Below are 22,919 nucleotides of genomic sequence, written 5' to 3' on the forward strand. Positions count from 1 at the left end.
CTGTTTATATTTATATTTGCGAAATGCTTGCATAAACTTCGTATACCCAGGAACACAGGAATTATACGTTGTAAGATTTTAGGATAATATGCAAACCATCATCAAAGATTAATATTTCATGCTTCTGCCAAGCGATATCAAGTAAAATGAACAAGAGAATCATAATTATTTAATAAGATTCATAAAATTTGCATGAGGGATAATAATCGCAGAAGCCTAAGACTATTATTTTAAAAGCTCTGGTGAAAATGGCAGGTAAAGGAACACAAATATTTAGACTTCGCCAATAATATGAGCTCAAAGCTTTAGGTACATCAGATACTGTATACATGTATATTATATTATATATCGATATATACAGTATGTGTATGTATATGACTACGTATATGTTCTATCAGAGAAATAGATTTTAGGGAGACGGCTGATCCGCTCTAATCCCGCCATATGCCACCTTCTCATCTACTTCTTGAAACTTTACTGGCACAGATTTTATGCTCTAACATTTCCGTACCTGGATATTGCAAAGTAAATTCTCGTATCTAAACGCAACTATATTTTATAGTCTGCAAACTATATTTCATACAATACGAGCTGTTTTATTACTTGTTGAATATGAAATATGACGAGATAGTTGATGTTACATAGCCTTTGAAACACTGTGTACAATATACAAGTAATCAAATTGTGCTTTCACAATTCTTTAATGCAATAACGACTTTTATATAAATAAATCTTATGAGATAATAATTATAGCTTTTGCTATTTTATTAACAAAGTGAAGTAAATATTTAGATTTGAATGTTGATGTTGGAGAATATCAATTTTGTCATTAACCTTTTCTTACAAATTTTCCATAACTTTCAAAAAAAAAAAAATTTTATCATTTTTAATATCCTGTTAGATAATCCACTCATTTATTTTTATCATTTTTATTTTGATCATATTATCATATTTCTGTACATTATTATATTTTTTTCAATTAATTTATTATTTGAGAAAAATCCATTTTCATAAACATATTGTTTGCTTAAATCTCATCAAGATCATGTTTCTTGACATATGTCCTGAAGATGGAACGTACCTAGTTCCGAAACGTCGACAGTAAATAAATAAATAAAGAAAGAAATTGTTTATTAAAAAACTTTTCTTGTTTTTTATTACTTTTGGATTCTTGTTCGAAACTCTACAATATATATATATATATCTTATATATAAAAGTTTTCTGTACGTGTATGATTCGATACTTCTCCAAAACGATTATTCGGATTTTGGTGATTCTTTTTAGAGTTTGTCAAAGGCTATTTTCAAGAGATAATGAACAATAAAACTATAGTAATATTGAAGAAATAAATGGCAAAAATTACGAGTGACTACTTATCATTGTTTGACATTGAAAACATTTAAACCGTCATCTGCTACATATGTCAATTCAGTTGAAATTTGAATTTAGGTGAAATTCTGAGCCTAGATAATATTAGAATATAATATACAAGGCAAATGTAATGTCTACATTATTATTGCCTAACAGCAGCTGAGATGAGCCAGAAATTGAAATAATATAAAATACAGTCAACAGTATATGGCAGATGAAATTATATAATTCAGTTTAAAAAATAATGCAATAAATTCAAAATTGCATATACAGTATTTTTTTAAAACTTATGCATGTCGCATTTGTTTACTTTACTAAATTTTTTAATAATACAAAAAATATTTCTACTTATTACAAAAATGATTTAGATTCCGTTTCATGTGTCAAAAATTCATTTGTTTGGCATTGTATATGGAATATTTAGCGAGTTGATCTTAGATTGAAGAGTGCTCATATGAACTAGATTCTACAAATTAATTCACCTAAGATTTGAGCATAAACAATAATGTTTATTGAATTATTAGTGAAAAAATGTACTTAAGAAATTATAATTACCAAAAAGCAACTAATACAGCGGTTTCCAACCTTTTTTTCCTTGCGCCCCCCTTTCGAAAGAAAAAAATATTGCGCCCCCCCCCCTTATTTTTCTAACAATTTAATATAAATATACTTAATATAACTGAAATTATGCCAAATAATACACAGTATTATAAAAAATATGTATACAAACATAACTATAAATTATAAGAATTTTCTGTTTCACATAAGTAAGATCTCACAAATGGTAATAAAATTTCTAAAGCATTATTTGTCAAAGTAGGAAAATCGTTCTTTACTGGTAACCAAAACTTAACAATATATTTTCGTCCTGAAAAATCTGCTTCAATGTGCTATCACTAGATAAATCAATTATCATTTTCTGCTCTGCTGTTGAATGACCAAAATCACCATGTTTCTCAATGACAAATGGATTTCTAATCCATTCGTATTTGGACGTAATTAGATGTTTTAAGTAATGCGAAAATTGGTTTCGCAGACTAGTCATATGACTGATATAATAATAAGATCTTTACTTACTTCTATTTCATCAGTAACACAAGTAATTTTAAAAGTGGGAAACATGTTAAAGTTATAAAGTTATTTGATACTAGCTATACACAGTTCTAATTTTTTCATTAAACCCGTAATCTTGTCTTTCTGAACAAAAGCACGAATTTGAGATCCTTGCATTGATTTAATTAAATCGCTAAGTCTTTGAAAAATATCAACTGAATACGCAAATTTTGCGAGGAAGTTTGTGTCCTAAAACAAGATTGCTCCGTCTCTTTTGTTATCAGCAAGAAACATAGCAATTTCTTTTTTGAACTCAAACACTCTTAGAAGTACTTTAAGTATTTTGCTGATTTGTTTTTGACACTTACTCAGCATTTAAAAATAATGTTTTTGAAACAGCTTCGCGCCCCCCCTGGAAAGGTATGGCGCCCCCCCAGGGGGGCGCGCCCCACAGGTTGGAAATCACTGAACTAATATATCGTACAAGATTATGAAAATTATAGATAGATCATTGAAGCAATTATGTTGTGTGGTAAAATCAAGTTTGATATTGTTCTTTTACGGAATATACAAAATTATTTTTTCCTGAATTTCTCATACTAAGACCATAAATTAATCACAAAGCCAGGATATCAGATAGGATATTAAAAAGTATAGAATAGGACATTAACAAATTTTGAACTTTTGAATTGTAGACATGGGTACAAGACAACGTATGTCGGGACATCTAGTATATATACATATATATATATATATATATATATATATATATATATATGTGTGTATATATATATATATATTTATATAGTGTGTGTGTATATATATATATATATATATATATATATATGTGTGTATATATATATATATATTTATATAGTGTGTGTGTATGTGTCGGTGTGTGTATGTGTATTTAATTAATAAATGACTTCAATTCTTTTCAGGATCACGGATCCGTGTTAATTCATGGCATGTGTCAAATCCCAGATCCTCTCTACAAATTAATCGGTTCTATAGTGTGTTTCTACATACCTTTATGCGTAATGCTCCTCACCTACGCTTTGACAGTGCGATTACTGGCTCGTCAGCAACGAAGTTTAGGCGGTGGAGGAACCGCAGGCGGCACCACGGCGGGGGCCTCGCAGGAGTCATGGGCCAGCGGATGGCTGGGAGGACCGACGGCATTTGGTTAGTTGAAATTTTATTAATATACAACTTCTACCTTAAGCTATATTTGTATTTCATCTTATATATAAAAATGGAGCTCTCGATCAAATGATTCGATAAAACTCGAAAACGGCTAATCCGATTTGGCCAGTCTTAGTCTTGAAAAATTCGTGCCAATCCAGAGTTGGTCGGAAAGGTGAGATATTATTTCAAAATCGCGTAGAAACTTTACATTTTTAATTTGAGAATTTTTATAGAAGCGTAACTTAAATAAAACAATGGACGGTGGCTAATACGTGAAATGTCAAACGGTTTTGACAGATGATGTTCAATTACGTTTACTAGGATGTTTTACGTAAATATTATTTAATTATGATGAAATTGTAGTAAGTAGTTTTGTTTATAGTTTTATTTATATACAAAAACGTTACTAAACGGGCCGCAAGTGCTACTAGAACCTCAAAATATCAACTTTTTTGAAATGTTAATATGAAAATGCACTTTTTGGCATATTTTTCTCAAACACGGTGCTTTGAATAATCTCATTCGTATAATTATATACTCATTGGTATTTACATTTAACATTTTCTAGGTTATATTATTTTTTATTTATGTTATTTAAGTTTAAAACCTAAATTTGGTATCGATCAAATGAACATTTTGTCGAATAACTTTTTTCCAGTTATAATTTCCCAGAATTTATCAAAAAATAGATAGTAATATATGAAGGTCCGGGGTTAAAAAGGTCCACCACCGATGTGTCAAAAATCAGTAAAGTTAAGCATTGTTTAACAGCAATATTTGAAAGTAGAGGGAAAAAGATGTATAACCAGCTATAACCTTGATTTGAAAACGGTAATCTTTTTTAGCATTAGTTAAAAATATAATTATTTTGTAAAATACCTTTAAAATTATAATAAGGCTTTTAACCTTTTTGCCACCTGCCTGTTTCAAGTTACCCCGCTTATAGGGTAAAAAGGTCTAGATAATAAATTTTTGAAAGACATCAAAAAAGCACATTTCTACAATAATGAAGTAGCTGGCAGTTTACTGAACGTAGTCAGATAATTGTTCGTTTGATATGTGTTATTTGTTGTGATATAATTGTTATGGTTTTCACAATATTGTTTAAATTTGATCTTTTCAAAGTCAAATTGGATCTTTGTGCCTTGCCCTGCTCTACATATATACTTTTTATTAAATTTACTTTGATTCATTGAATGTTACTTGAAACTTTTCAAAAAGCAGGTCAAAGAATAAATACTTAATTCATTATCTACCTCTCCTCGCAGAAATTTGATTTTTTTTTATAAGCTCAGTAGTATTATTTACAACTATACACAAAATCCAGAATCCAAAAAGAATCTGAAAAACTTGAAACGTAATCAATAAGTCGAAGGACCATAAAAGACTTGGATTGGATTATACCATGTTTTCTATAGAAAGTGTATAAAACTTCCAGTTTGATTGTACGTATTGACAAAATATAGACAAACTAATGGGGTTTATTATTTTTATAATCGTCATTGTATATAGCATTCAAACAACACATCCTTATACACTTAAAGTATTAATATTTTTGATTCTCTAGAAATTGATTAGAATATACCTTACTTAGCAAAACAAAGTTTGCCGGGTCAGCTAGTATTTATAGAAATATACTATTTCATTTATTACCAATATTTCTTCCTTCTCAGAGAGAAGATACACGTGGCGTCGTCTTCTCAAAGGCAGCAGCGGAGGCACCGGAGGCGCTGGAGGCGTGGGCAGCGGTTCTCCTTCACCAGGCCATCATGCACACTCTGCAGCTTCTACGGACACCGAATTGTCTGCTGCCTTGGACGCCAGGGAGTTGTGGCTACCAGATTCAAGGTAGGAAACTCATTTATAAACATGATATGAAGAAGCATTATCGCAAAACATGATATGAAGAAGCTTTATCGCAAGGAAATAATTAGCAAGTGTTATGGATTATTGGAAAAGAATTTAAAAGGTTTCCTAACATGATTATATAAGGTTACAGTAATTGTAAAAAAATTGAGAATAAATGTATTCGTACATCTTTACGTTTCAAAGATTTCTGGACATTTTGGCATACCTCAGAAAAAAACGTATGTACCTATGTGTCTGTATGCGGATAATATTTTTTGTCGACGATTCCGAGAGGAACCAACTGATAATTAGTCAACTGATTTGAATGATTCAAAAAAGATAGACAGGTTCAGTCGTAGGCATAAGGTGCTAAAAATGGCAAAACACCCTATGGTCAATATTTGACCAGGGCTTTTTCAAAACTTAAGTTTCAAGTTTGGTGCCTTAAGAATTCAATTTATAAGAAATTAGCAAATTTGTGCGTGAATAGGTACCACTAAAATTTTCCATCTTTTTTCATATAATATATAATTATTATCAATGGCAGAATTTATTTATCTTGTTATATTTGTATTTTATATCAATAAGATATATGTGCGGATAATATTGTTTGTCAATGATTCCGAGAGGAATCAACTGATAATTAGTCAACTGATATGAATGATTCAAAAAACATTTGATTTTTCTTGATGTGTAGACAGATCCAGTTGTAGGTATAAAGTGCGAAAATGGCAAATCACCCTATGGTCAATATTTGACCTGGGCTTTTTCAAAACTTAAGTTTTAATTTTGCAATAGATTTCAATAAGTTAAAATAACATTCAAACATGGTACGCTTAATTTTCATTTTGGTGCCTTAAAAATTTAATTTATAATAAATTGGCTTTGTTTGCCAATAGGTACCACTAAAATTTTCCACCTTTTTTCATATATTATATAATTATTATCAATAGCAAAATTTATTCATCTTGTCACATTTGTCTTTTATATCAATAAAATATATGTGCGGATAGAAATTTTTGTCAACGATTTCGAGAGGAATCTACTGATAACGGATCAACTGATTTGAATGATTCAAAAAACATTTGATTTTTCTTGATGGGTCACTAAAATTTTCCGTCTTATTTTAGACATTATGTAATTATTATCAATGGAAAAATTTATTCATCTTGTCATATTTGTCCTTCATATCAATAAGCCGTACTATTCCACTATTTGTCTAAAGCAAATACTCAAGTCGTCCTTTCTGTAGTTTATGATCGAAATAGTTTAATATATATGGTTATAAATTCTGGAGATGAAATTCTATAGTAACACATCTTATAGGTAATATAACTGATGAAACAAGTAATAAAGTTGGTATAATAGTTTTATTACTTTAATTAAGTGTAACGACTCTTGATAAAAATAAGTTATTTTTTGTAGTTAAATTGAGGCTATAAGCAAGAAAAACTAAATTAAAATTCGGTGATAAACATCCATTGGCTTCGATTACTAAAATAACTACGGTTCGATTACTATAAATGACTAAAAATGACAAAATAGAGGTGTTAGGAAGGTAAAAATTTAGGGCTATATATTTTCTAATTACAAAATATAAAAAGATAAAATAAAAATAAATGTCTAAAAACTGTATTAAAAACCTTAAAGGTAACCAACTTTTAGCACTTAGGGGTATGAAAAATAGATGTTGATCGATTCTCAATCATACTAAATACGATTGTGAAGATTTCTAAAATGGGCAATATTAATTCGTCACAAATGTAGGAAAATCATTGCAAGAAGTATATATAGTAATTATTGAACTTTGGAATAGAATTAAATCTCGTAACGCTGATCTTTTACAAAGTATCAATAATATTTCCTAAATTGAATAAATATATAATTTTTAAGTTTTGTTAGGTTTGGTCCACGTATGAAAAAATAAAAGTAAATTGTCGATTCTTCTAACGTATTATTCTCACCCTAACACAATGCACTTAACTGGGGCAAAACGAAAAAAAATATTTTCCATTTATAGTGATGACGACAAAACTCCGAAGTCGTAAAAACCAGGGCGAGTGTGAAGCTCTCGACTTTTTTAAGTGCGTTCCTCACGCACATCAAATGATCATGCATCATTTGGACACGGCAGGGCTTTTGGCTTTGATAAATCACCGAAAACAAACTTCCCAGCTCAATGAATGAACGAATGAATGTATTTTCCACTTTTGCTGTTTGACAAAACTTGTGGAAAAACACGCATAGATGTCCCTCACAGGAAATTCGCGCGAGAAAACTTTTTTCATTCCTTGCTCGTGTCAAACGGAAACGTATTCTCCTGTTAATATCGCGTTCCGAGTTATGTTGGATTATAAATTATATATACACATAAACCAGCTCACAAAAATAAAAATATACGAAATAACCGCAGATCCATGTGCTAATATGAATACATTAATTTTTGCGCAAAATACAAAAATAAATATGTTTTCCATTCGATATATCTCTGTTAACTACTGTCTTTCAGTAACTAATATGAAGATCATAGAATATATAATTCTTTGACCAATTTGGTAGTAATTGGTTTTAACAATTTATTATTTGGTGATAACAAATAATTGGAATATATAAAAACTGATCTTAAGAGATCTTCAGTTTTTCATTTTCTACAATATAAAAACGTATTCAAGTAATATTATCCATCTTTCATATTTCTTCAGCGAAGTACTTTTCTTCATGGGCGTAATTGATGGTAACTACTTTAACTCTTTAAAACAAAACTTATTTCTTTAGAAGTTGTTGATAATAAAATAGCTTTGCCATTGTTTTGATCGTCTCATACACGAAGTTGATGACAGATTCTTTTGAACCCAATTCTTCATTTTAAATGTTGAACTTTGAAGTTAGAGAGTCAAAATTATAATAAAAGCTTTGAAATATAAATTTTTACACTCCAAGCATGTTATTCTATGAAATATAAATAAAGTTTTATATGTGCAATAATTAATTAATTGAATATTTCAAATATATTCATTATTTTATTGAATTTAGATTAGATAGATATAGTGGTGCATGGTATCGTGTCTTAAAGCAAAATGCTGAAAATTTTCGTATAGTAGTTTATAATTTTTGAAATATGTTTACAAAAATTTTATCATTATTCTCCATTCCGTCAATACAATTGAAATGATTTTTAAAACATTCAAATCGGGCGCTCCGTTGTCTCAAGAAGTCAATTGCCATTTTTGGCTACGACTGGCTCTGTCTGCCCATCAATAGAAATCGAATGTTCTTTGAATCATTCAAATCGGTTGATCCGTGCTCATGAAATCGTCGACAAAAAATTTTATCCGCACATACGCATACACACACATACCTACTTTTTCTGAGGTATGCCAAAATGTGTAGAAAACTTTGAAACGTAAAGATATGCAAAAAATGCATTTCCGAGTTTTTTTATAATTACTGTAACTTACCCTACGGGAAAAATTATAAATATGAAGCTAGTCAATATAGTCGATTATTCTACAATGTGAGTTTTTCATTGATTATAATTATAGTATTAAAAAAAGTGGTAATATAAATCTTAAATTAGAAGGGTCATATGCTATCCTAAAATAAATAGAAACAATTTTCTGCACCCACTTGCCAAATCACGTAGAAGAGCATCCATAATATATTATAAATTTCAATTCATCGTTTATTTATCACATTCCGTTTCACAAAATCTTTTCCTCCAGGTAAATGTAGATCGTTCTGAATAAAAACTAAACTTTTTGAGTATAACTATAAATAGATAAGGCGCCAGAAACGGCGCTCGGCGCGGTGTACACTTCAAAGGAATAATAGATGAACAATTTTGTATCAGCCAAGAACAGAACTACTTTAAGAGACAATAAGGCGCATCTTTCAAACCCCGCCAAAAGAAATTTCCATCATCTTCGCCTTCTTTATTTTTCTTTTGATCTCGAAAAAAAGAATTCTTTGAATATTTATAAATTCGAACGCGGATGCCGCGAGGATTTGATAATTTATGACTTTGAAATCCTTTTTTGCATATTCTCCAATGATTAATACTTCGATTGCTAAGTTTGATAAGAACCATGACCCAAATCGAATACTATCGGGTTAATATAATTCTATCTCTCTGTATTTTTTCTATAATATAATGGAATTAATACTTTTGAACAAAATCCTAATGGAAATAATCTTTTAAATTTGATTTCAACTTTCCAAATGAGGAGAAGTTAATGTTGTCTCCACAAAGTTCATTGTGCCAATTTTATATTTTCTCGATGAGGTGAGTCATTCCGAATGGTTTAACTCTAAAATTTGAATTAGTGAAATTTTATGTCACTGTTTTAAAATTTACTAAAACTCCATTCTTATTGATTATAGCTATTATTGTTGGTTAAGGCAAAATGCTTCTTACGTCTAGTTAGTTTTTTTTTAAATTTTATTATAAGTGAACTTTTTGAGAATCGAGTAATGTTATATTATCATAATTCGAATTATTTTATATGTATTAAAAAGAAATTTATAACTTTAGATTCCATTTGCATGTGAAGATATAATTACATGAGACATGATTCGTTAAATAAATGGTTTCATTTTCATAGAATCTACAATGTATAATTAATTAATTCAGTTGTTTCAACTGTCATACCGTGGTAATATGATAAAATGATAGAACCTTATATGTAAATAAACGTATATGTTTAATTTTCATATATCAGGAAATGTAAGTAATCTACAAAATTAAAACCGCCGAGCTTTGTTTAATTTTTCCTGGGAAAACTAATATGTTAAGTACTCAGTTACTAACGGACTTTCATCAATAAAGGGAATTTTGTACTGTTCATGTTCATATTATAAAAAGTACTTTTAGTATATGAAAATTTAATTATTTATTTTTATGAGCATAAATCAATTTAATTAACATAGAGGTTTTAATATACAATATTAAAAATGTAATTTTTTTAAATGATTTCAATGATTAATTTTTCAAATGATTAATTCAATAAAATTTACATAAAATCAGATCAATTCTATGAATTGTTATGATAAAATATAGAAGTTTGATTCTTGGACTTTTTTATTATTTTGATTGAATTAGTTTTTGACGATATTCAAGTTGAAGTTAATAGAAAAGTTTGTCTCATTCGTTGCATATTTTAACTATACCTGTTACAAAATGTTAAAAGTGCAACGTAAGTTTGCATAAAAAATAGTTATATTTATACATATACTTATACACATTCATACAGGGTGTCCCAGTACTCAAAGTCAAGCCAAATCAAAATAATAATAATTATCGTAACTATCATGAAAATTATTTCATGTGAGGAGCTTTCAAGTGCAATGCTGAGCTTTGGTCAATCTGACCTTATAGGTGATATTTAGGTTATTAAGGTTAATTTTCATTACTTTTGTTAATTTTAACATTGGATTAACATTTCTAATATTTGTCAAATTTTGTGTTATTCTAAGGTTTTTAACTTCCCGTAGGGCAAGTTATAGTAATCGCAAAAAAATCGAACATGAAAATTTTCATATATCTTTACGTTTCAAAAGTTTCTGAATATTTTGGCATACCTTAGAAAAAATTGGTTGTATGTGTATGTGTGTGTGTGTGCGGATACAAATTTTCGTCGACGATTTCGGGAACACCGATCAACCTTTCGGGATTTAAATAATTCAAAAAACATTCGATTCGTATTGATAAGGAGACGTGCTGATTAGTTTCTGGCGGAGGCAGGTCTAGCGGTTCCGAAAATATGGGGCAAAAAGTGCCGAAAATGGTCACTCAGTTTTTAAGAGAACGGAGCGTCTGATTTTAATAATTCAAAAAACATTTTACTTGTATTGACAAAGAATTGATCAAATTTTTATGAAGGTAGGTCTAGCGGTTTCGGAGATCTAATGAAAAAAGTAAAAAAAATGCCGTTTGGCGGTCAAAAATGATCATTAGACATATGCACATCAAATTATCAGATATTTCATAGAGATTTTAACAATAAGTATGAATTTTGTTTACATTCCTATGGGTTCCGTTTATCCGGTAGACGGCGACGCGGCGCTTACGCACTTTGACATCTATGCAGTTAAAGCAGTACGATTGCTTTGAAAAAAAAACTTTTTTTCAAAAAAAGTAATTTTTTGTCAAATTTATAGTTTCTCAAAAATCTATTTTTTTCGAAGTAAATTTTTTTCAAAAATGTTAATCGTTTTTAAAAAAAACAATAATTTTTTGGTACTGGAAGTTCCAGCAATTTGCCTTAAGGCACGATGCCATGCGCTCCACTAGTTATTTTTTTATTCGAATATTTTTCTTGAGAGTCAAGTATTTAACCGTTTTACAATTCTGATTCAAACTTTTGATGGAACTTGCCAACACGCTTCAATACATTATTTTAAAATGCAGCTTCTCAAAATCGACCAATTTTGAGAATTTTGAATTCACAATTTAACAAAAAAGTCTTCATTCTTGAAACCTTGAGGCAAATGTGAAATTACTTTTGACTATGGTCCTGAAAATGTCATTTATGATTATGGGTCTAAAGTTGAAATGAACAAATATATTGAAAATTAACTACAGTTACCTAAAAATGATTTCATTAAAAATGGGTAAAATGGAATGAACCGAAATAATGAAAATTTTATTAATGAATTAGAGCTCTGGGTTGTACTTAAAATATAATAATTTTCAAACAATGTGAGATAAATTTGTGTGTCTTAATTTCTTTATAGTTACGATCAATACTATCACCACGTTTTGGCATGACGTTGACTTCTGGGAAACCCTAAATATAAGTATATATATGTATCTGTATATATATATATATATATATATATATATATATATATAGATATATTGGTAGGTTAGTTGGTTGCTTCGCGGATACAGAATTATTTATTACAAGAAAACGTGTCTACTACTATCCGGAATATACAGATTCCACGTCTTCTGACATTTATTTATACTTCGATAATCTATATGTAGAATCCTGTAATATTATTCTATCCATAACACAAAACAATCGTGTATTCTACTCGTGAGGACAATAAGTTTCCAATCGGAACGTTTTCTAATTCCGTTCCTTAATCATATTCTGATCCCGATTCTCGAGGAGATGAATTTGTAATCCGTTTATCGACATTTCTGCGCTAACCAGCTGCCGGGCTAGAGATTTTAATCATCGGAAAAACATATTTCTACAACCGGCGAAGAAATCAATTATGAAAAGCTCACACATATAACGAGATAGCCAGTTCATTTTTCATAATATTGTAGACTGACTGTGAGTGCAGGTGAATATTCTCTTTGTATATGGATGACTTGGAATAACGATCCATATAATACTCTAAAGTCGGTAATTGAATTAGTAATAACTATAATGCTCTCTGGCAACTTACATTGAGAGTAATAAAATATAACTTGTTTTAATTTTTAATCGGTTGTAAATTATACATAAATTTTATTCGCATTATTCTAAAGTCTCTAATTTTTCCTAATATCTTATTATAATTTAATAAACGAAAGAAAATACTTTTGTTATGGATTATCAAACATTGCCGTTCATCTCCCTACAACAACGTAGTAAGAATCAAAGTAATGGCTGGCTATACATTTGTTTCCCTTTACTTTCAAATATTGTTGTTAAAAAATTTTTAACTTCACTAGTCTTTGATAGATTGGTAGTAAACCTTTTTACCCATAGACCTTCAAGCCTCGCTCTATTCTCTTATTGAATCACTAATAAGTAAAGTTGAAGTAATAGTCAGTTAATTATACTACTTAAACTATTCAAATTTTGATATAAATAATTATATTATTGTATATTAAATATATTAAAATACTAATATAAATCTTATTACATTCAGAAATATAACGAACTGTATGCCCTGAAGCTCTTTTGTAAAAGCCAATTTTTTTCGCCGCGCTTCCGTTCATCCAAATCTCATAATATCTGTGAAATGATTTATTTCGATCTGTTTGTGATATATTATGGATATACTTGTACAGAATATATAAAATATCAGAAAGAAAAAAAGTATTTCTTGCTCACGTATTTCTTATAATCTTCCGAATACGTTTGGATTATTTGTTTGAATTGATTTATAATATAGAATTACGGCTACATAAAATGTATTATTAATTATATGAGGACAAAATATACTTATTACTGTATTTATATGCCATATGTAAATATTATATATTATATTATCTATACAAATCATGATTAAGCTCACGTATTAGTGTGGTAGCAATGTCAATTCTTACGTGCAATACCAATGTCAATTTTCACTTGAAAATATAAAGCAAAAATATGTTTTCAATTCAAAATAGCCCATTTCGGGCACTGCAGTTTGTAATGTCAATAAAAAATATCTCACACCATTTTAAGTTTAACTCAGTTCATGGATCTGCCCTAGGACACTGCAATCCATAAAAGTCAATAAATTAAAATATCATATATTTTCATATTTCTTCATAAGCATTTTATTGTTTTTTTTAGTTTTCAATATAAATCAGTTTACGATATAATATAATATAAAAAACCTTTAATATGAGATTTAAGGAATGTATGTAGTTTACCTTTGTCTCCCATAAGTAAAGTTTGTTTCTACCAATTTTATATTTTCTAAACATTTTAATTTATTCGTAGTCGTTGGCATGGAAATTAGTAAAACAACATAAATTCAACCTTTTGTCGGATTTTTATAGAAAATGGGTATACGGATTGTGTAAACTTAAGTCATTTGATAAAATTAGTTTGGACTTTTGTTAATTGGATTTTTTGTATAGGTCGAGCCGTTAAATATAACGGCTTAATTAAACGCTTTATCAAAATAAACGATTATCATATTTTAAAAACTCGAAAAATTTTTGCTGATTGCATTTATTGAAACGTTTGAGCTTCAAGACCAAATACCACCTACACCTAGTTATTCATTTATTTATTATTTACAACATCTTTAGACTGAAGGCGATATGTAACGGACTGCATTTTCCGGGTGGTGCACTTTAGCTAATGGTCTCATATTACCGCGCGTTGGCGCATACAAGTGCATGTGACATATTTATTATTATAATTAATTACTAATTACTGCGATGTTGATTGTGGTAGGTGTTGGCATTTAGTGCGACTAAATTTAGCTAATCATGCACTACTCTCAAGTAGCTAATTATATTCTAGTGCTATTATTAGATTTCACGTTCAATTTATTAGTCAAGTTATGAAATTAGCTATTAGTGATAAAATCTTTTTTAAACAATAAAAAATTGTAAACATTTAAAGGTTCACACAATCAAGATCATAATACTTTCAAAAATTTTAAAAAAAATATAATATATATGCATATTCATATATACACATATATACAGGGTGTCCCATAACTCAGCGTCAAGTCGAAATGGGCTTTTAAGGGCAACTCGAAAGTTTAGTCAAGCTGACCTCTTTGGTAATCATTTTTCGTTTAGTTTGGATAATTTTAAATATTTTTGTTCATTTTAACAATAGAATCGCAACCGTAAAAAACATTTATAAAACTTAGCAAACTTTGTGTTATTTTTAGGTTTTTTTATTTTTACTCGAATATTTGTATTACAAAATTTTTCAAAAGTATATAAGTATATAGTATAAGCTTTAGTACATTATTTGAAAATTGGGCTTATCAAATTCGACCAATTTTGAAAATTTTATATTCACAGTTTAACAAAAAGTCTTATTGAAAATTTGGGGCAAATGTAAAATTATTTTAGTCTTAAGAGTGTCATTCACGTTGTAAAGTTGAAATGAACAAATATAATGAAAATTAAGCATAATAAGCAAAAAATGGTTATATAATATAATATAATACATATAATAAGAATCACATTATAATCAAATATGCGGAATGGTGTACATCAACAAAAATGTATAATTATTTTTGTAAAGATAAGGTTTTGTTGAAAATAAAATTTTTTGACAAATATTACTATATATTATCATAACAGGACGTCCAATAACTGAACTGACAATCAATTTAGGCATTCTCGGTACTACCAAAGATTTTCCGATGTTCTATATGGTATAGATACAGGTATTATAAAAAGCAATATTACTATATGTTTTATTTTTGCCATACAATAATATATTACCATTTTGTCATAAAACAGAGATAAGCTATGATATTTCTAAAATATTTTCCATGAGTCCAATAAGCACGTGGCAACGGTTCATTATTCGACCAATAATCATATCTGCCGACGATTACGATAACCCTAGCCCTTAAAGTGGGAGGAATTCGGCAATGACTATGTTGGAATGCCCGAAATACCTGCACATTAGAATCCTTCCTTTCTTAAGGTTTTGATCCGAAAATACTAAAGTTGTGCGTATTTTCGTCCGCCGAATTCCTCTGTGAAGAATCGTGAACGGCTTAGCGACGCCGGATAGGAAATTCATACCGTTGCTGTAAAATACCCATGTGAGTGATTAAAGAAAGGGACGAGAAAAGGGTTAGGTCCCTTTTCCGAAGGGGCATCTATAATGCAATGATGGATTCGCGAAACGAAACAAAATTGAAAAAAGCAATATCAAACTACCTAAAAATTGTATATATGAGAAAGTTTTCGTTTGATTCTCATGTATTTTTATACTATAGCAATATACCTTTGAAAAACTCCATTATTTGAATAAGATGTTTTACTATTTTTGGAATAGCACATTTGTAGGTAATATATGTGCATTTTTAATCTCTGTAAGTTAATGAATTGAAATGATAATTATCTTACCTAAAGTATCTACCTACGTCACCGTTTGTTGTACTAATATCCATTTGGGTTCGGATTATAGTTTCGTCGTCGTCTTATCAGTTGGCTTTAGTTTAGCAAGCACCTACCACACAGTAAGTCTATCTATTAACCATTATTAAATTTGTATATAGAACGAAGTACCTCGTGAGACATCAAAGTTGTTAGAATAGAATACATTAGCGACAGTCGGATGCGACTTCGTACGTGATCGCTTACTTAATTCGTTTTGCTCTGAATAATTTTCACTTTAAACTAAAGATAATTTAATTTAAAAAAATTAAACTTACAAATTGCCAGCTAAACAATGAAAATGCTAAAACTCAGAGAAGTAATAACATTATATTACGTTTGTTTCGTGAAATTCCCATTTCTTTATTAATAAATTTATGGAATTAGACTAAAATGAAACATATCTCACTAATATTTGTAAGAGTAGGAAAGTGTTGTTGCGCACAGTTTGTTGATAAATATATTATCACAGAAAAATAACTTCAAGACCAATTTTTAAGTTAGCAATAACTAACAATTCTTTAGAAAAAGGAATGAATCGTACATGTGTATAGACTCACAATCATAATACCGCTCGAATCCTATGGAAAAATCTCATGTTTCGACTATAATGGAAAATACAGACTACTTACTCCAAGTAGGCATATCTTCTCACGCACCAATCAGCTCTTTGGCTAAATTATTGAAGTATCGTGTAATGTAATGTCTGTGCTTCTAAGTACTCTCATAAGAAAATTAAATAATCTGGTAGAGCACCACACTATTGATGCTGTATCATGTTGTCTCAAGCTTTTATTAAATTCGCTCATAATGTATTCGGCGGGCGCTCTTGAAGTATGTAAATTTAATATGCGACATTAGGTATCAGCAGATGGGTTAAGGTTTTAAGCGCCATCATACGCTTTACTGAAGGTTTTATGCACAGAATAAATTTTATGAACAATTAGATATGGAAACATACTTTTGTGCTATTTTGATCGTTAATAATCCACTTATAAAGGTTAAATACTTAAGCACATTCTTTTCCTTGATATAACTTTAATAATCATGTATATTAAAATACTTATTATAAAACTTTTATTACATAAAAACGTATCTAATTTTATGAAAACATTATCATTCCCAAATCTCAACGTAAGTACGGTGGAGCGATCTGGTATGTTTTTGCAAATGATAATGTTTTGCGCTAAAACACACGTGCTACAAATGACGCAATTTTCGTTTAGTAAATAGTAACTACTGAATACTTAAAGTTTTCAGTTTAAATTTTTATTAATCCATGAATGGACAAGAACATCAAAATGATCGTATAAATATTTTTTTAATTATTAGAAGTCGTAAAATCGATTACAAGTGCTTAAACGTTTTTTCACATTATTATATAAAGTATTTGAATAAATAAAATGAAGTAATATAAAATAAATATGCATAGCAGAATTGCATGCATTCATTAAAGCATGAAAGCTAGCACTCGAACATGCAAGCCTCTTGAAAATCCACGATGTACGCTCGCAATTATCATATCCCAATTAATACGACTGAGTTATTCATCTCTCTCGACATAAAATAACAGAATTGGCTAAATTAATAATGTTTCTATCTCATAATTAAACTCTGAGATTTATTTATTAAATGTCGGAATTGCTCGTAGCATCCGCTATGGAAACAAATAACAACATCGCGTTTGCAATGGCTATTATATAATCGAGAATTCTGTTAAATTAGCATGTTGTTTTTCTTATTTATCTTTGTGATTCACGTTGTTATCAATTATTTTCTTTTGATCATCAACAAGTGAAATATTTATTTATATTTTAGAATCAAATCAGAAATTAGCATAGTATATACTGATCTCCTAGTAGTACTACTACTCTACTCTATTATCTATTAAATTATTTTTTACTTCAAGTTATACTAATTCAATGTTTTATAAATTATTTTAATGCTCTCATAAAAATATAACTTATATTATTACTGCAAGCGTATATAATAATATAAATATTAATTTACCTGGTTTATCAAATATATACTTTTAATATTGCCCATTAAATTGTGAACTGAAAATTAAATTGCAATGCAGTATGGTGGTTAATTAAACTTAAATTATTTGAAAGTATTTAATGTTACTATAAAAATATTATGTGGCTGAACATTTATGTTGTATTACATGCATGTCGTTTTGATATTAATTAAAATTGCAATTTTGTACGTAGGGTTAATTAATAATTATGAACTTTATTAATGTGAAATTATGAAAAGGTTTGAAATTGCACTAATAATTAAAGTTGATCAACTTAATTAATTTTTTGTATCATATTTAAAACTTTATAATTGGTACATACTACATTTGCAATATGTTAAAAAAATATATCTTCTGAATAAAGTACGAAGTGGTAGTACAATAAATGATTGTTTACAAATTTCCTTTACAGTTTACCAGAAGCAGCACCGACCACGGTAACAGCTCTTCATAGATTTGGAGCAGAAATGTTAAAGTTATCTCGTGGTCTAGAAACTTCTGCTGCAAATGCAACTGCAGTATCTACCTGCGCTAGGGAATCTTGTAATACTGCTACTGCTCCAGTCGGTTTGACTGAAGATGGAATTCGGGCAAGATGTCGCACGAATTCGAAAGAATCAGAGTTTATAAAAAGACAAGGGTCTGTTGACCTCAATAATGGCAGGTAAGAGTAAATATAAGCCAAACGAAATAAATTTATAACCATAGTTTACGGTAAAGAATAAAAAAATTTTGTTGTTGAGTTTAACTTTTGGCACTGTTTAGAAGTATTAGTGTCAATTAATATTTCATAATTACGATATGATTTTTAGTAACGATAAAATTCGATTGAAACTTGTTTTTAAAATCAGTCATCATCAAATGGACACTTTTTTATTCTTTTTATTTAATATATATAAATAAATATACGAGATGACACTCTACATAAAGACTTAATGAAGTAATTAAAGAAAGAAGCAAACAAGAAAATTTACCACGTCACCCAAACAAATATTTAAAAGAATTAAGTCTCCTACTCGACGATTGAAAAAAAATGGCCATACGATCTTAAATAAAATGTCAAAAAAACATCTGCATGCAAAAATATGCAAACGCATTTACACCCAGCATATTGTCTTAAAAAATTATATTATTTGGATCGGCAATAAATTTATGCAAAAAATACGAGTAATATTTAATATTACTAGAAAATTATTTAACTATCACTTTATAAATGTACAATAAACGTTCGATCAATCATTTTCAATGAATGGTCGTTCATCCAGAAGGAGATCGGTCAAAATTTATTACCATATATAGAAATGCATTAAAAATCTAAATTATTATAATTACACTATCATATCAGTAAACCATTATAAATACGATAACAGAAAACTCTTTTGATTAATTGAATCGTTTAAGTAAATAAACTATCAGCGAAAAGGTAAAATACTCAGTAACTGAACAATACGTTTAACTTATCGAATGGAAAAAAATATTAAGTCTTTGATATTTTCTTATGGAAAAACATTCATTCGGAAGCGTTTACCAAAATTAAATATTTCTTCTGCTAACAAAACCATTAATTAGACTGCGCAATCTAATTCAGAGTAATTATCAGAGTAAATATGAGATTGTGCACTTTTTAAATAATTCAAATTACACAATAAAATAATATTTGCTTCAAATTGGGTCCATTGTGGAAAGTAAGATTTATAATAGTCTTATTTATTTGTAGAACTATTTTCAATAAGAGCGTCATATCTTACAATAACTATTATCGAAATATCCGAAAAAATAAAACAGCGTCCAAGAAGTAGATTAAAAATGCTTAAATTAATGCCTTGGTAATTAAAATGTAATTTACTATTGGAAGCCTGCACTAAATTTTATTTTTATTCATTACGGTTTGCTTAAAAATAATTAATCGAATAAATAAATGGATTTTCAATTATAATAATTGTTTGGAAAATTTTACTAATTATATGCAATAGAGATGAGTGAAAATCGCTCATGATGATTAACGTTGTCCTCATTAGTAGATTTCTATTATCATTAATCATTTTTCAATATTTGCTCATGTAATTATGTAAATATAGATAATTTTTAATAGTCAATTCAGTATTAGCATCATTTTATGGTTATTCAAACGCGAATAAATAAATTAATATTAATATTGATACGATTATTCACTATGTGAAAGCTAATCAATCGCATCACGCCTAGAGGCTTCCGCATGTACAAATATTTTATCTATTTCATGAACTAAATAAATACATTTAAACCAGGTACATTCATATTTGCTTTGTGCAATTTGTGCCCCAGTATGGTGGTCTATTAATTTCGTTTGTATTTCAACAAACGAAAGACAAACATGGCTTTGCTCTCTGGAACACAAACATGACCAGACTGTCATATCATCTGGTTGAATGTAGGTCCTGTAGGCAGTTTTGTAACGAACGGACAAGTAATAAAATAGGCCAGTTTTGTAATAAACACACGCGAAATGGTCGAATTTTCAGACACGAGATAAGAATTTAATTTAGACAATTTAGCGAAGCGTTTTATGAGCCATTTAATACATTTTAATGTGACTTTAGTCGTACATGAACAAAGTGAATTTATGGGCCACGGTAACGATATTGTTAAAAAATATATGAAAGGTCCTAAAAGTTGCAAAGCTGATCAAAATGAAAATTGTATTCTTTTGGGAAAGAAGAAGCTTCTATATTATCTGATAGAATGAATTAGGTTCGTTTGTTTTTTTTGTTTTGTTTTGTTTTTACATCTTTTTGTTTGTTTTTCGTTATTTTTTAAATCACGATTGTACCAAAAAGTACGTCTTTACAATGAATTGAGTTCTATACTCTATAGTTATATAGAAGAATAAAACTTCTAATAAAAAATATCTTATAAAAATGCATAAAATTGAGCTTAATATTGAAGAGAATTTAGGTTATTGAAAATATATTAAAAGGCAATTTGCTGGAACTTCCCGTACCGTAACAAAATGTTCGAGGAATACTGAATGTTTTCAAATAGATTATTATAAATATTGTAACATTGTCTAATATTTATATGAATTATATAAACTGAATTGCAAAGTTGTAATTATTTGTTTAATGTATATCAGAACTATAGCCAGAATTAAAAATAAAATCTGAATTATTTTCGATAAGCAAAAGTTGGAACAAAATTTTTTATTCCAAAATTAATTATTTTGTTAAGACAAGCAGAAAGTTTTTTGAATCATTTAAATCGGTTGCTTAGTTCTCTCAAAAACTGCCATTTTTTGCACATTTAGCTCCGTATCTTCGAAATGGCTGGGCCTGCCTTTGCTAAAAACTAATAAACGTTTCTCCCAATCATTACTAATTGAATGTTTTTTAGGTCATTCAAATCGGATACTCCGATCGATTTCTATTTTCTGCACTCTTTGCTCTTTATCTCCGTAACTGCTGGACCTGCCTTTGCCAAAAACTAATCAACACATCTCCCTATCAATAGGAATCGAATGTTTTTTGAACCGAAAACCTGACCGAAAAATTGTATCCATACATACATACACACACACACATTCATTTTTTCTTAGGTATGTCAAAATGTTCAGAAACCTTCAAAACGTCGAGAAATGTAAAAATTTTGTGAAAAATATGCCTATTTATTTATGTATTTATTTTTTATTTTCTTATTATATATATGTGTAACTAATAACTTCACTACAACTTTTATTTTTAATTTAATTCAATTAACAACAACTTTTTCTGGTATCCTTCATGGTATAATCGCTGTTAATAGTATTTTTATCAAGTTATTTATTGAATAAAAAACTAAAATTTTATATTAACCAGAGAGGTTATATTATAGGTCTTGGATGGCGTGATTAAATAGTATGAATTTAATAAATATATAGTTAAATATCGTCAGTATTATGGATTCTATTAGTTTTTTTTATATTTCCAATTTCAAATTCCACAAAAATTTTATAAATTAAAATTACGATTACGTAGCAGCGACTGCGATATATCATTTTTATAAAAAATACTAAAACATGATATTTCTTAACATTTTTAGTCAGTATTATTGATTCGAATATTTTTTTACGTTTCTCATTTTAATTTCAACAAAAAATGTATAAATACCAATTAAATTTAACATAGCAGAAACTGTGGCATGTAAATTTTATAAAAAATACCACACGAAATCTTATAAAATTACGTGTAATTACATAATTACGTTTATAAACTTAACATTTTTATAAAAAAACACCAAATTTACAAAAAAAATGAGATATTAAATCTATTAATTATCATTACGAAATTTTTTTATATTCTATCCATCAAACAGGTGTATATAAAATTTCATTAATTCATACATAAAATAATTTATCTACTGTTACTGATAAAACATGCGACAGCAAATATGATTTATTTAACTATACATCACTTTGACGTGCTATCATAAACTATTTAACGCTCGTGTACAACTAATATCAATTATTTATTGATGTCCATTGTGCTAATCATTCGTTTTAATTATCAGATACATGAATCAAGTATTGAGTCGAAATGATAATATTTTTTGGATGTCAAATGCAGAAAATTAGCGGGGGTAATGAAATTATAATATTATTCGATATATGGGATAATGAAAATATATAGAAGTTG

General features: G+C 28.6%; 1 protein-coding gene across 1 annotated transcript in view; it reads left to right on the forward strand.

Annotated features, from left to right (window-relative positions):
* The first annotated feature begins 3,465 nt into the window (after nucleotides 1-3,465).
* LOC113370863 (D(2) dopamine receptor B-like) overlaps nucleotides 3,466-22,919 on the forward strand; it is a 33,273-nt gene continuing 13,819 nt past the window's right edge. Inside the window, exons 1-3 of the mRNA XM_026611543.1 lie at nucleotides 3,466-3,610; nucleotides 5,287-5,461; nucleotides 18,686-18,937. Of these exons, the coding sequence (XP_026467328.1) occupies nucleotides 3,466-3,610; nucleotides 5,287-5,461; nucleotides 18,686-18,937 (572 nt within the window). The remainder of the gene's footprint in view (nucleotides 3,611-5,286; nucleotides 5,462-18,685; nucleotides 18,938-22,919) is intronic.

The sequence above is a fragment of the Ctenocephalides felis genome, unplaced genomic scaffold (assembly GCF_003426905.1).
Source record: "Ctenocephalides felis isolate EL2017-DRISC unplaced genomic scaffold, ASM342690v1 CF-g0.4_SCAFFOLD_01492, whole genome shotgun sequence".
NCBI classification, from domain to species: Eukaryota; Metazoa; Arthropoda; class Insecta; order Siphonaptera; family Pulicidae; genus Ctenocephalides; species Ctenocephalides felis.